This window comes from Dama dama, chromosome 11, assembly GCF_033118175.1.
Source record: "Dama dama isolate Ldn47 chromosome 11, ASM3311817v1, whole genome shotgun sequence".
In the NCBI taxonomy this organism is placed as follows: Eukaryota; Metazoa; Chordata; class Mammalia; order Artiodactyla; family Cervidae; genus Dama; species Dama dama.
The window spans coordinates 66,750,213-66,765,655 of NC_083691.1; the positions used below are offsets into that span (position 1 = coordinate 66,750,213).

The 15,443-nt window shown below is 41.0% G+C and overlaps 1 protein-coding gene across 1 annotated transcript in view; it reads right to left on the reverse strand.

The window, feature by feature from the left end:
* Window positions 1-15,443, reverse strand: part of EML6 (EMAP like 6) — a 274,839-nt gene that overhangs the window by 137,416 nt on the left and 121,980 nt on the right. The window contains exons 5-6 of the mRNA XM_061155430.1: window positions 12,831-13,016; window positions 10,109-10,244 (exon numbers count right to left, since the gene is read on the reverse strand). Of these exons, the coding sequence (XP_061011413.1) occupies window positions 10,109-10,244; window positions 12,831-13,016 (322 nt within the window). The remainder of the gene's footprint in view (window positions 1-10,108; window positions 10,245-12,830; window positions 13,017-15,443) is intronic.

Sequence of the window (15,443 nt, forward strand, 5' to 3'; positions counted from 1 at the left end):
GGGCTTTCTGTCCTTTTCCATTGAGGTATGTTTCTGTTTTTGTGCCAATACCATGCTGTTTTGATTACTGTAGCTTTGTAGTATAGTCTGAAGTCAGGGAGCCTGATTCCTGATTTCTTTCTTAAAATTACTTTGGCTGTTTCAGGTTTTTTTGTGTGTTTCCATACACATTCCCAGGTGGCGCTAGTGGTAAAGAGCCTGCCTGCCAATGCAGGAAACATGAGATGTGGGTTTGAACCTCAGGGTTTGGTTTGATCCCCTGGAGAAGGGAATGGCTACCCACTCCAGTATTCTTGCCTGGAATAGCCCATGGACAGAGAAGCCTGGCAAGCTACAGTCCCTGGGGTCACAAAAGAGTCAGACATGAATGAGTGACTAACACTTAAATTCTTAAATGTAATTAAGAATTTCAAGATGGTGACAGCAACCACTAAACCGAGTGTAGGACTCTTCAGAGCAGGGAGCCCTGTGCAGTGAGGCAGACCTCATGCTCCAGGAGCCAGCCCTGCCAGGAGACCCCAGGGCTACTGGAGGAAAAATGGGATGCTACACGCAGTGTGTTTAATACAAAGCACCATGCAGAATACTGACGTAAACTGCAGCAATATCTTTTTTGATCCATCTCCCAGAATAATGGAAATAAAAACAAAAAACCACAAATGGGACCTATTTAAATTCAAATGCTTTTAAATAACAAAGGAAACAATAAAACAAAAAGACAAACCATAGACTGGGAGAAAATATTTGCAAATGATGTGACTGACAAGGGATAAGTCTCCAAAATTTACAAACAGCTCTTAACACTTAAAAGCATCAAAATAAACAAATCAACAAATGGGCAGAAGACCTAAACAGACGTTTCCCCAAAGAAGACATACAGATTGCCAAGAGGCACATGGAAAGATGTTCAACATCAATAGTTATGAAAAAACTACAAATCAAAACTACAAGATATCACCTCACATCATCCAGATTGGTTATCATAAAAAAAAATCCACAAACAATAAATACTGGACAGGATGTGGAGAGAAGGGAACCCTCCTACACTGTTTGTGGGAATGTAAATTGGTATGGTCACTATGGAGAACAGTATGGAAATTCCTTAAAAAGCTAAAAATATAGCTACCATATGACCCTGTAATCCCACTCCTGGGCATATATCTGGAGAAAAACATGATCTGAAAGGATACATGCACTCCAATGTTCATTGTAGCACTGTTTACAATAATCAAGACACAGAAGCAACCTAACTGTCCATTGACAGAGGAATAGATAAAGAAGAAAGATGTGGTACATTTATACAGTGGAATATTACTCAGCCATTGAAAAGAATGAAATAAATCCATCTGCAGCAACATACAGACCTAGAGATTGTCATACTGAGTGAAGTAAGTCAGATAGAAAAGGAGAAATATAGTATGACATATCATATGTGGAATCTCAAAAGAAAATGATATAAATGAAATTTCTTACAAAACAGAAAGAGACTCACAGATGTAGAGAACAAACTTATGGTTGCTGAGAGGAAGGAACAGTTAGGGAGTCTGATATAGACATGTACACACTGCTATATTTAAAATGGATAACCAACAAGGACCTACCGTATAGCACATGGAACTCTGCTCAATGCTATGTGGCAGCCTGGATGGGAGGAGGGATGGGGGAGAATGGATACATGTATATGAATGACTGAGTTCCTTCACTGTTCACCTGAAACTGTCATGACAGTGTTAATCAGCTCTACCTCAATACAAAATAAAAAGTTAAAAAAAACACAAAGTGCCATGAGTCTGTGACATGACTTGTCCACAGCCTGCTGCTCCCGTGTACAAGGGCTGTCTGAGAACTTCCAGCAGATATTCTTTACTAAGTCCCTGGCTATTTCAAAATCCACTTCACAGGATCCCAAATCCCACAGCCTCAGGAATTCTGAAGGATCACACAGCCTAACGGAACCCCAGAAGACAGAAACACTTGTTAAGCTGCCTCCACTCCGGGGAAGGAACACCCAGGCTGGTTTTTCAAGGAGGCTGGCTCACTTGGAGTGTTTACAGGGGAATTACTACCAGAACGAACCAGACAGTCAGCCTTTGCTTGTCTGACACCTCATTCCATGTGGAGTCTGAACAAACAACAGCATATGTGCCCCTGGTGGCACACCTAACCACCCTCAGCTCCCACATGTTCCTCTCCAGGGCCTCCACTTCCTCAGAACAACAGTGACGTGACAGGCACAGCCCAAAGGATAAAGGCGAGCAGGCAGGAGAGAGGTGATGGAGGTGATGGTAGTGGAAGTGAGCAATCAAGCACCCAAGGGACCAGGAGAATCCCAGAAGATACTTGCTTTGTCTCTAACATCAACAAGGCTGTTCTCAGATCTGAGAATCGGTCCTTTGAACCTTCTATACCAGGGTTTCTCAATCATGCCACTGTTAACATCTGGGGCCGAAAAATTCTTAGTCGAGGTATCCATCATCACGAGTTGTCATTGTAGGATGTTTACCAGTGTCCTGTATTCGGGAATGCCAGTAGCACCCTCCCAGGTGACAACAATGCCAAATGTCTCCCGGGAGACAAAAACACCTTGATTGAGAACCACTGGACTGAATGATTCTCAGTGTAGTCTGAAGAAGAAGAATGGTATTAAGAATAGGTAGTGTGGAAGAGTTACCTGGGCTCCCACCTCTAATCCTGCCCCACTTCCTGCTCCAGAGCAGGTGGCACCCTGACCATGACACTCACCCCCTTAAGCCCTTCTATGACCTCCTACTGCTGGTCTGTGGGGGGCCAAGCGTGAACACAGCAGTTATCTGTTCCTCCCTCTGCAGCCTCGTCACCTGTCATTCTGGACTCCAGGCCCACGACACACTCTTCATTTATTTGTCTGTTTTCAGGGTACCGGTCGGGGCCAGGCACTATTCTCAGAGCTTGGGAGGCATCAGTGAACAAAGAGGCACCTGCCTTTGTAGAAACAAATAGCTGTACACATAACAAACAGGTAAGTTATACTGCTTGTTACAAGGTGAAAAGAAGATGTAGGAGGACAGGATCAAGAGTGCTGGGGCACTGGAGGTAGAGTGGCTTGTGATTTTAAATAAGGTCATCCGGGCAGCTTCACTTGAGTGAAGGCTTGAAGGAGAAGGGTGGTGATCATGCAGGCTCCTAGGGAGAGTGCTGCAGGCAGCGGGAGCAGCCTGGGAGCATAGAGACGGAGTTAGTAACAGGAGCAGCCTGAGCAGACGGCGGAGCAGAGGAAGGGGAATGGGAGGGGGATGGGTAGGTAGGCCATCCTAAGGATGTGGACTCGTTTTCAGAGGAAAATGGGAATTGTGGCAGGGTTTTGAGGACATGTGATCTGGCTCATGTAAATGTTGAACCATTCCCTCTAGCTGCTGTTCTAAGAATAATGGCTGAAGCGGGAACACAAGTTACAAAGCAACTTCTATAGCGTGAGTGCAAGATGGTGGGAGCAGCAGAGACGATGAGAAGGCTCAGAAGGGGCGTCTCGTATCTTCGAGGCTTCAGGCTCCTTCTCTTGCTCAAGGCTGAGCGAATGCTGCTTGACCTAACGCAAGATACCTCTAGACTCGGAGTTCGTTAGACACAGCAACAATTCAATTAATATGTGTTGAGAGTTAAAATAAACACACCAAAAACTCCAATAAAATGCCTGAGGCAGACTTTTTAGAAGAGCCTAACCAGTTCTAGGCATGTATCTGACACTTAGTAGATATCTAATAAATGCTTAATGAGTGGATAAATGAATGATGCATCTTATACTGTGTGAATAATTACTGTACTCCTTTAGACATACTCATTTACAACCATTAACTCCAAGTATTTTATTACCATAGATGTAATTCATTTTGATTGCCGTGCATTAACACTTATTTTTGGTTTTTCTTGCTACCACTATAAGTCACTTAAGCTTCATTATGTTACCCAGAACATAAATTTGTTTTAAAAATGATCAGACTCAAAGTGAACTTTTGTTGAGTTTGGTGTGAGACTTGAGTTAGAGCCCTAAGCCTACAGTTAGCTTGATACCAGTGGCCTTGAGCCTCATCCTACTCAACATCAGGTGAGAGTTTCACATGCTGACATTGTGTGGCACTGTCTCTCCCAGCATGAAAACTCCAGAACTTGATAGTCACTGAAAACTATATTGGAGGTCCACCATCCCATACATTTGAAGTTTTTGGAGACAGGCACATTTTGGAAATCTGAAAATTCTGGATTTTGCTCATGTAATAGACCCAGTGGAGTCTGGGGCAGCATCTTGAAATTAATATTTCTGTAGTAAAGCATATTAATATTTACACATATGAAGACAATAAACAGCTTCATCTAAGTGTAAGTCAAGTTTTGTTGCCAAATCAGTTATAAAAAATATTTTGGAAAAAAAAGGATGTTGGACCCTTATTTTATACTATATGCAAAAATTACCTCAAAAATGGATCAAAGACCTAAATATAAGAGCCAATATCATAAAACATTTATAAGAAATCTTCATAAAATTGAATTTGGCAATAATTTCTTGGTATGACACCAAAAGCACAGGTAACAAAAGAGAAAAACAGATATATCGGATTACATCAAAATAAAAGGTTTTTGTGTATTATAGGACATAATCAGCAGAGTCAGAAGGCAACATATGAAATGGGAGAAATTATTTACAAGTCATATATCTGATAAGGGATTAATATCTAAGATATATAAAGAACTCTTATAGCTTGGCAAAAACAACTTGATTTTAAAATGGTCAAAGGACTTGAATAGAAATTTCTCCGAAGATAACATACAAATGGCCAACAAGCTTATGAAAGATGCTCAACATCAGAAGGCATTACGGAAAAGCAAATGAAAACCACAAGGAGATACCACTTCATACGTATCAGAATGGCTATTATCAAAAACCATAAAGTATTGGTGAGGATGTGGAGAAATTGAAATCCTTCTGCACTGCTGGTAGGAATGTAAAACTGGTACAGCTATTATGAAAAACAGTATGAAAGTTTTTCAAAAAAATAAAAAATAGAAATATGATTCAGTAGTTCACTTCTGGATATATATCCCAAAGGCCATAGGAGTGGAAAAGGTCAATCCTCATCCCAATTCCCAAGAAGGGCAATAGTAAAGAATGTGCAAACCATCAGACAATGCACTCATCTCCCATGCCAGCAAGGTCATTCTCAAAATACTGCATGCTAGGCTTCAGCATTATGCAAACCAAGAAATTCCAGACATCCAGTCTGAGTTTAGAAAAGGCAGAGGAACCAGAGATCAAATTGCCAACATTCGCTGGATCATAGAGAAAGCGAATTCCAGAAAAACATCTACCTCTGTTTCATCGACTACACTAAAGCCATTGTGTGGATCATGACAAACTGTGGAAAGCTCTTAAAGAGACAGGAATACCAGACCACCTTACTTGTTTCCTGAGAAACCTGTATGTGGGTCAAGAAGCAAGTCAGAACTCCGTATGAACAACTGGGGCTTCCCTACTGGCTCAGATGGTGAAGAATCCGCCTGCAATGGGGGAGACATGGTTCGACCCCTGGGTTGGGAAGATCCCCTGGAGGAGAGCATGGCAACCCATTCCAGTATTCTTGCCTGCAGAATCCCCATGGACAGAGGAGCCTGGTGAGCTACAGTCCATGGGGTCACAAAAAGTCGGACATGACTGAGCGACTAAGCACAGCGCAGCACAGCATGGAACACTGATTGGTTTAGGACTGAGAAAGCAGTACAACAGGGCTGTCTGTCGTTACCCAGCTTGTCTAACTCATACTCTGAGCACCTCATGAGAAATGCCAGACTGGATGAGTTATAAGTTAGAAGCAAGATAAGCAGAAGAAACATCAACAACTTCAGATATGCGGATGATATCACTCCAATGGCAGAAAGCAAAAAGGAACTAAAGAACCTCTTGATGAGGGTGAAGGAGGAAAGTGAAAAAGCCAGCTTAAAACTAAATATTAAAAATAAGATAATGGCATCAAGCCCCATTACTTCATGGCAAATAGAAGGGGAGAAGGTGGAAGTAGTGACAGATTTCCTCTCCTTGGGCTCTAAATTCACTACGAATGGTGACTGTAGACATCATATCAGAAGACAACTGCCTCTTGGCAGGAAAGCTATAACAAACCTCTGTGCTGAATAGTAGAGACATCACTTTGCTGACAAAGGTCTGTATAGTCAAGGCTATGGTCTTCCCAGTGGTCACATATGGTTGTGTGAGCTGGACTGTAAAGAAGGCAGAACGCCAAAGCACTGATGCCTTTGAACTGTGGTGTTAGAGAAGACTCTTGAGAGTCCCTCGGACTGTGAGATCAAACCAGTCAATCCTAAAGGAAATCAGTCCTGAATATTCATTGGAAGGACCAATGCTGAAGCTGAAACTCCAATATTTTGGCCACCTGATGCGAAGAGCCAACTCATTGGAAAAGACCCTGATGCTGGGAAAGACTGAGAGCAAGAGGAGAAGGGGGTGACAGAGGGATGAGATGGTTGGATGGCATCATCGACACAATGGACATGGAGTTTGAGCAAACTGCAGGAAATAGTGAAGGGCAAGGAAGCCTGGCGTGCTGACTGAACAACAACAAGAAACACTGCTTTACTAGAATCCACTCCTTTCAAATGGCTCTTTGTTTCCATTTTGAAGCCGAGCCTGAAGGTGGAGGAAAAGTCAAGACTTCCTGTGAGGGTAATTGCTGGGGGGCATAGGGCAGGAAAGGGTGGGACAAAGTAACTCCAAAGTTCTGTCCATTCTTTCTTCCTCTTATTTCCCTCTCCCCACCCTCTTTTCTTCACTCCCCTTTCACCCACACTATCTGCAAATGCTCAGAGAGCCAAGGGCATGTATGATATTGACTGGTTGAAACTGGACCAGAAAACTGTATACATTTCAACTACTTTTAATCCTCATCTCAAATCCTACATATTTAATCCTTATTCTTGTGCTGGGTCTCCCATCTCACTCTGGCCTCATACCTTCAGATGCCTTAGAGTGCCCCAAAACAGGGTGGCCCTGGCAACTGCCTCAGGAAACACAGTGGAGGGCCTGTTCTGAGATATGCAAAGCAGTTTCTGAACTCCGCAGACCCCTGCCCTGCTTCAGTGTGATGAGGGCGCCAAGGCCCACCCGAAGGCAAGAGGGGCTCCCTAAGGTGATTCAGGATCATGGCAGGTTTCCCCTGTGAGGGTCTGTCCACACAGGCTCAAGAACTAGATGAGTTGAGAGTGAAGAGTGAGCCAGATTTGGGGTTGTTATCAACACTTCAACCAGGAGCCTCTCATTAGTTTTACTCTAGACATTTATTCTGCTCTATGCTAAGGGCTAATTGCTAACCAGCAATGCTTTGGGAGTTTGACAGTACATAATGCGCTCCTGTTACAGTGCTGCCAAAAGTGTGACAGGCAAAGGCATCACTGATAGCGAGGATGCTACATGGACAAAATTTTGTATTTCAATGGCTAGAACTTACTTTAACAAGTAAAAAATATGTATAAATAAAATATATTAAAGCCATAATTTCACGGATATTAATTGCCTATGAGGAGAGGTAAAATAAAGGAGAGAAAGAAATGCATTAACATTCATTTAAAGTAAAACATGAAGTAAATAAGAGTATCAGTAGTGAGCTGCAACTATAAAAATTGAGGTGGCAAGAAAATGGCACCCATTCTCATAGCTCCGTTGGGCCCAAACTGCAGTGTGGTCTATACAATCCTTTAAAAACACAGTCCATTACTTTTCCTGAAATACAGGCTATTGTCCCTCTGGTTATCCACCTAAAAGCACATGCTAATCCCCACCCCCCACCCCAATCAACTGTAAGTCCAGGCACCACAGGCCCCACCTATGAGGTGCAGACCTGCTGAAGGACCTTCCGTCCCCTGCGCACCACCTGCATCAGCTTTGATCCTGGCCAAGTGAGTATGTGTGGAAATCAGCTGAGACTGAAAGAAAACAGCAAGTGTCCCTGATGATCTTCCTTTGACTCTGGGGACAGGAGCTAACCATGGGGTTGGCAGTCAGTACAAACCCCCAGCTATACAGATGCTTGTGCTAAACCAGCTCCTGAAATCTCCTTTGGGAGCCTGAAGTCAGGGACTGGGTATCAGGTAGAAAAGTATAGCAGGGTAAATATGGCTTCTGCCCTGGTCCCCACACTTTAAAATTTATACTTCAATTATGTGATAAAACTTCTGGATGAGCTGGCCTAAGTGATTGCCTTTTTGGAATCATTATTTCTGGTTTCCCTTGTGGCTCAGGTGATAAAGAATCCTCCTGCAATGCAGGAGACCTGGGTTGGGAAGATCCCCTGGAGAAGGGAAAGGCTACCTACTCCAGTATTCTGGCCTGGAGAATTCCATGGACTATATAGTCCATGTGGTCGCAAAGAGTCAGACATGACTGAGCGATTTCTCTTTCTTTATTCTAGCATTGTTAACGTTGCTCTTATGGCACTTACTTGCTTAGGTCTGCCTGAAGTATTTTTGGGGATAAAGTTTGCTTGGCCCATGCTCTCCAGCAGAGAACTCAAGGGCCTTGACTGTCTCCCTGTCCATGCAATGAAGTGGCCACTAAATTCTACAACCTCCTGTATCGACCCCAGGGTCTTGTACTCAGGAAAGTATCCACCTCAGGATCGTGAGCAAGAGAATAGCAATCCAATCTCCAGGTGAGCTGACTGCGAACACATTTTTTTGTGTTTGTATTTCATAGACATTTAAAGAATCTGGACTCTGGGCATATGTAGGAAGTACAGTGACTAGCTCACTTCCCTGTTGCTCAATTTTTAAGAAAGTTTTGGTTGAAAACAACATTATTTAAGGAGGATGGCTGAAGCATAGTGATCCATGCATTCTTCTCTCAGTCCTCTGGAATCTACCCCAGGCCAGCAGAGAGCTCTGAGAATGGCCACACCATTTGGTATATGGAAGAACCTCTGTGGCTACACTGCCATCAGCCAACATAAGAGGGGCTTCATGAAAAACAACCAGGTTGAGTATCAGGTCACTTCAGGCTTTTTGAGGATGTTGGGTCTCATGTCACAGAGACCCCTCTAGGAAGATTCTCAGGACTTTCTCTCCCATCTCAGCACTGGGAGTAATTCCCCTTCATCTGGGCAATGAGTAAGTTTTCATCTTGCTGATGCCACAACTCATGGTACTAAGCACCCCTCCCTGAGTGCTGGCCGCAGGGGCCATGAGCCATCTGAGGCCCACCTGAGCATGTGAACAGAGCTTCCACGTGAGGTCAGTGGATTAACATCATTTGTGACTTCATCTTATCTTTCATATTTATATTTTCCACTTTAATCTCTCAGTCCCAAATTCTTTCTATGAAAAATGAGATAATGAGCCTATCATGAGAATTTAAAAAGATGTATATAAACTGCTTTACATTTTCTGGTACACATACTTAACATACTGTAATAATAGCCAACATTTACTGAGTGCCGACTATGCACAATGATTTACTCTAAGCACTTTGCAAATGTGTTTGGTCCTCATATAACCCTATGAAGTTGGCGCTGGTATTATGCTCATTTTGCAGATAAGGAAACTGAGGCCCAGAGATGCTAAGAAATTCGACCAAGGTCTCAAATCTATAATGGGTAAAACTTGGATTTGAACCCAAGACCCCTGACTCTGAGCCCATGCCCACGTTCCTACTACTATGGTAGCTATTCCACTAAAACTATTTTTTAAAAATAATTTCTCTTGTTTTTTCCTTTTTATTTATTTGTCAGAGGCTGCATGCAGTTACATTTAGGGTCACTAACTTGTTCACAAATTCCCAGTTTTATAAGTTAAAGTCCCAACTCCCAGGACACCACTTAGTAGTTTTTACCATTACATTGTTTATCTTTGCAGTAGGACCACTGGTAGTACCTACAGATACCTTTGTGAAAATTAGGAAAAGAGGTATCCATTTACTTTTAACATATTTTTTATCTTGTATTCATTACATTTATGTAAACTGTCTTAAATCCTTAATGGAGTAACATGGGATAAGAGAAATATAAATACACATTCCCACACTGTATTTAACACTTTAATAAGAGCTATCAGTAAGTATTAATACATGCATTACCTTTATATCCTTGTTCTGTCTCCCTGAGATCAATTTTGGTTATTGGTTTGAAATCAGTATCCCATAATCGTATACACCCATCTCGTCCACCAGTAGCAAAGCCTTCTTCACAAGCATACATGCTGAAGATTCCAGCCTGTTGATTAAGGCACATAATGCTGTAATCATTCTAAATAGTCATTATATTTGGATCTTGATAATTAAAATATAAAACAAAAACAAAACAAAAATGAAGACAAATCCCCTGTTCTCTATTGAAATCCTGGCAATAGAACAAGTAGCCATTTGTAACATCCAGTTTAGCTAAAATCTAGCTAGATTAAAAATTCATAATAACCACCAAAGCAAACTAGCTCAAGTGCTCCTTTGTTATGATGATACAAACGATGGATTGTAAAAAAATTTCCAAGAATTCCTTGGCTGAAGCAGATACAGAAATAATAAATTTCTTTCTGTGACAACTGATCATTATAAAGACAGTGGTGGGGGTGTTTCATATAAGTGAAAGTTGCTCAGTCATGTCCGACTCTTTGCAACCCCGTGAACTACACAGTTCATGGAATTCTCCAGGCTAGAATACTGGAGTGAGTAGCCTTTCCCTGCTCCAGGGGAATCTGGGATCTTCCCAACTCAGGGATCGAACACCAGGTCTCCCGTATTGTAGGCAGATTCTTTACCAGCTGAGCCATACAGGAAACACAAGAACACTGGAGTAGATAGCCTATCCCTTCTCCAGGGGATCTTCCCAACCCAGGCATCAAACCAGGGTCTCCTGCATTGCAGGCAGTTTCTTTACCAACTAAGCTATCAAATTCCTTCCCAAAACAAGTAAAGATATGTGGGTTAGGAACACAAACACTTCTATAGATACAACAGAAGAAATGCATCCCAATGAGTTCAAGTAGGCACTGTCTGAGCCTAAATGAAAGCATAAGTTACTCTTATGTTAGCTTGTTAAGCATCAGCTGAAGATGCTTTTCACATCTGATATGGTTTAGGAACTGAAAGCTGCTTTTTCATGGGAAAATGTGCTACAAGAGTATAATGTTGACATAATATCCAGTGTAAAGAGAAATCAGGTTACTAAGGCAGGAAAAGTTGGCTTAAAGCTCAACATTCAGAAAACTAAGATCACGGCATTTGGTCCCACCACTTCATGGGAAATGGATGGGGAGACAGTGGAAACAGGGTCAGACTTTAATTTTTTGGACTCCAAAATCACTGCAGATGGTGATTTCAGCCATGAAATTAAAAGACGCTTACTCCTTGGAAGGAAAGTTATGACCAACTTAGACAGCATCTTAAAAAGCAGAGACATTACTTTGCCAACAAAGGTCTGTCTGGTCAAGGCTATGGTTTTTCCAGTGGTCATGTATGGATGTGAGAGTTGGACTGTGAAGGAAGCTGAGAGCCGAAAAATTGATGCTTTTGAACTGTGGTGTTAGAGAAGACTCTTGAGAATCCCGTGGACTGCAAGGAGATCCAACCAGTCCATCCTAAAGGAGATCAGTCCTGGGTGTTCATTGGAATGACTGATGCTGAAGCTGAAACTCCAATACTTTGGCCACCTCATGCAAAGAATTGACTCATTGGAGAAGGCCCTGATGCTGGGAGGGACTGGGGGCAGGAGGAGAAGGGGACGACAGAGGATGAGATGGTTGGATGGCATCACCGACTCGATGAACATGGGTTTGAGTCAACTCCGGGAGTTAGTGATGGACAGGGAGGCCTGGCGTGCTGTGATTCATGGGGTCGCAAAGAGTCGGACACGACTAAGCGACTGAACTGAACTGAAGGCAGGTTCTTTATGAATGAGGACCAATACTGACCTTTTAATTGTTTCAAGAGCTGTTTCATAATTAGCAAAGCCAAGAAAATTGGTCTTCAACATATGAGAAAGGTCTAAAATTTCATAGTTCCTTTGCTAAGAGTTGCTTAAACTTGTTTTCATGTTCACAGTATTACAGCATCAGTTTGGAGGCAATAAGTTAAAGGTCTGCTGAGTTTCTGATATTATTTTACCAAATTTCCACTTATTACAACAGACTTTACCTTTCACATTATCTCCCCATTCTTCTGGGCATTTTCACTCTATCATCTGTAGATATAGCAATGAAATTACTTTACTATATGTCAAAATTGAGCGTAGTGTTTCAGTATTAAGTGTCCTTGTTCTTACAGAGCAGACCATCAAAAGAATTTATCAATGGTTTCCGCTTGCATTTTAAGAACTTGTGGTGGGGACGTGGAGGTGACACTCCCTCACTCGGGGTGAGGAAAATCTACCTTTCTAGCCACTATAAAAATAATAGTTGTCTCCACCATGTTGACCACAGGCCAGCAGCAGTGACATCATTCCAGATCCACTGAGTCACTGTATGTATTTTAACAAGATCTCCAGGAGATTCATAAACATGTAAAAGTTTGAGAAGTGCTGGTCTATAAGATGAAACTGACAATGAAATACTTCTAGTTTCTGTGAAACTGCTGCTTATAAATTACACTAATCAGCCAATTGATAGAGGTAAAGGCTAATGAAGTTATCATGCTTTTGAAATATTAAATTCTTCTAAGTGAACAAAAATAATTAGGGAAATCTTTCATGACTTCTGCATATTCAGCAGAATTAGCTAATACTAAAGCAACAGGGAAAAAATACAGAAATTTGTGACATTAACTTATTTAATAAGTAATTTACAAATTTCCATATGAGAATACTTACACTATGCGCTCCTTGAATGGTGCGGACTAAATTGAGCCCTTTCCAGACATAGATGTCGCCGTTTAAAGCACCAGAGTAGGTGATGTCTTCTTTGGCACACGCAAGGCAAAGGATGGTCTGAAGATCCCCAGTTTTGCCAAATATTCCTCTTTTTGCAGTAAGGGCATTTCCACAGAGCGTCCAAAACTAGAACATAAGTGATAAATAATCCAAAAACAGAGTCTTCTGATGCATCTCACTATTGGTATTACTGGGTGATGTTTGAATACATTTTACATAATTTTCTAGAGCTGAACTATAATAAATATACAGGCTTCCCAGGTGGCTCTAGTGGTAAAGAACCTGCCTGCCAATGCAGGAGACATAAGAAACACAGGTTTGACCTCTGGGTTGGGAAGATCCCCTGGAGAAAGTAATGGCAACCCACTTCAGTATTCTTACCTGGAGAATCCCCATGGACAGAGGAGCCTGGCAGGCTATGGTCCATAGGGTCGCAAAGAGTCGGACACAACTGAAGTGACTTAGAACACACATATTAGATATACATAATTTAACTTGTTTTGCTATAACAGTAGAAATTGTAAAACATTTTAGCCAACCACTAGCAGTAAAAAAAAATTGTAACAGTACATTTTAAACTTTCAAAGTCCCAAAATTCCAAAACTTTGCTGAATGTTTAATGTTCATTTAGTATAAACTGCCAATGTTCTCAGAATTGGGATAAAAATGGATGAATCATGTTTTTGTCTAATTTCTTGCCAAATTAAAGCACTAGGGTAGGTTTATCATAGAGAAATTTAGAAACAGAAATAAAAGAGGAAAATTGACATTATTCCCAATATCCCAACATGTCAATATATCTTCTAGGTATTTTTTGATGTATATATGTTTTTAAAAATAATTTCTAATTAAAATGATATAAATTTGTAAGTAGAAACATTACTCAGAAATATGTTTCTAAATATGTTATATTTCATATAGTCAAATAATTGACTAGGCTTCTCAGTTTTAGCTGCATAATTTATTATGTAGACAATCATAAGCATAAAGGCGGAGTTACTTTATAGATGGTAGCAGGAAGACTCCTATGGTTATGTAGAAATTATTTCACTTTGACACAGTTTTTTTTTTTCAGTATGTGAAATGGTATAAATTTACTGCGATGTATATATGTAGCCTCACAATTTTTAAAGCCTCTTTACACATGTTTAGTCATTTTATCTTCATAATATCCTCACAAATAGGCTAAGACAGATATTATTAGTATACTCATTTGGAAGCGAAAGAAGGCATAAGTGACTTGCCGAAGGTTCAACAGGAGTTATACATGAGAAAATATTGAAATATTTGTCTTGAGAACTTTAAATATAATAAAGAAGATACATACAAAACAAAAAAGATCATTTTAAAGCAGCATATTCTGACTTACATACAAGTGGTAAGGAAATTCTAAGACAGAGAACCAGAATTCTCTGGAAAGAGCAAGAATAGGATTTGAATCAGTGGTGAGGAAGAAACTGCACTGTGGATTAGGAGAGTAGGGTTAGTTACATGGAGGTGACAGGAAATGTGTGAGGAAAACTCAGAGGAACCTTAACACTTGTGCTTGCAGAAGAGGAAAAATAATGGTCTTCAAAGAGTAGATGGGAATCCAAGGAAGCAGTTCTAGATGGCTTCACCATCCAGGAGGGCCAGGGCTCAGGCAACTGTGTAGGTGGTGGCTCTTGAGAGGATGAGAGGCAGGTGTGCAATCATTCAAAAAAACACAAGATTCTTTTCCATTAAATGTCAACTCTGGGAATTTGTTTCTTCGGCTATTAATATTTTTACCAAAAAGCACTAAGGTATACATCAAAAAACTAAGAACAGTCTAGGGACGGATAGGTATATGCTTTGGGAAAGCATGTAAGTATTAATTTTGAGCCTGAACAAACTATGAGATATGAACAACTACTGGTTGTACATACATACATGCCAAAGAACCTGCCCTTCCACAGGTGATACTTAAGGCAGACATTTTTCGTTCTTTTTGTCCCCATGCATGAAAACTAAAAGGAGAGTAACTATTCAGTAATTATTATCCCTTTGACTTGGGATGTGCATTTTGGCCCAAATTACTGAAATATTTCTAGATGGACAACCACACACACAAAAAAAGACTGGTATCCTCAGACACAAAGATTTTTCTGATGAAATCACCCAGTCAGATGGTATAATGTCAACATGAAACATTCCAGATGATCAAATAATTCTCGAAAAAGACATACATAGCTGTAATACCAAGACAGGTATAAAATTTTCTGCAGAAGATAGCAAGTCTGAGATGCTATATCTTTTTGAGAAGCACTACATGTTTGGAAAACTATGACAGTTTAGTGAAGCAACACCCCATTAAACTCACATTAAATGAAGACACTGTTTATCTTCTCCAATCTCCATTCACAGATTGTAATGCAAATTCTGTTAGAACTGGCAGGTACCTGGGAGCTCATCTGGCCCTCAGTAATCCCTAAGGTCCCTTCCGCCTGTGACTAGAGAACCGAGCAAAAGCAATAATATCCAACAAACATGGTAGATTCGTTTCCTGCAAAACCAATGAAGCAGTTGATGCTC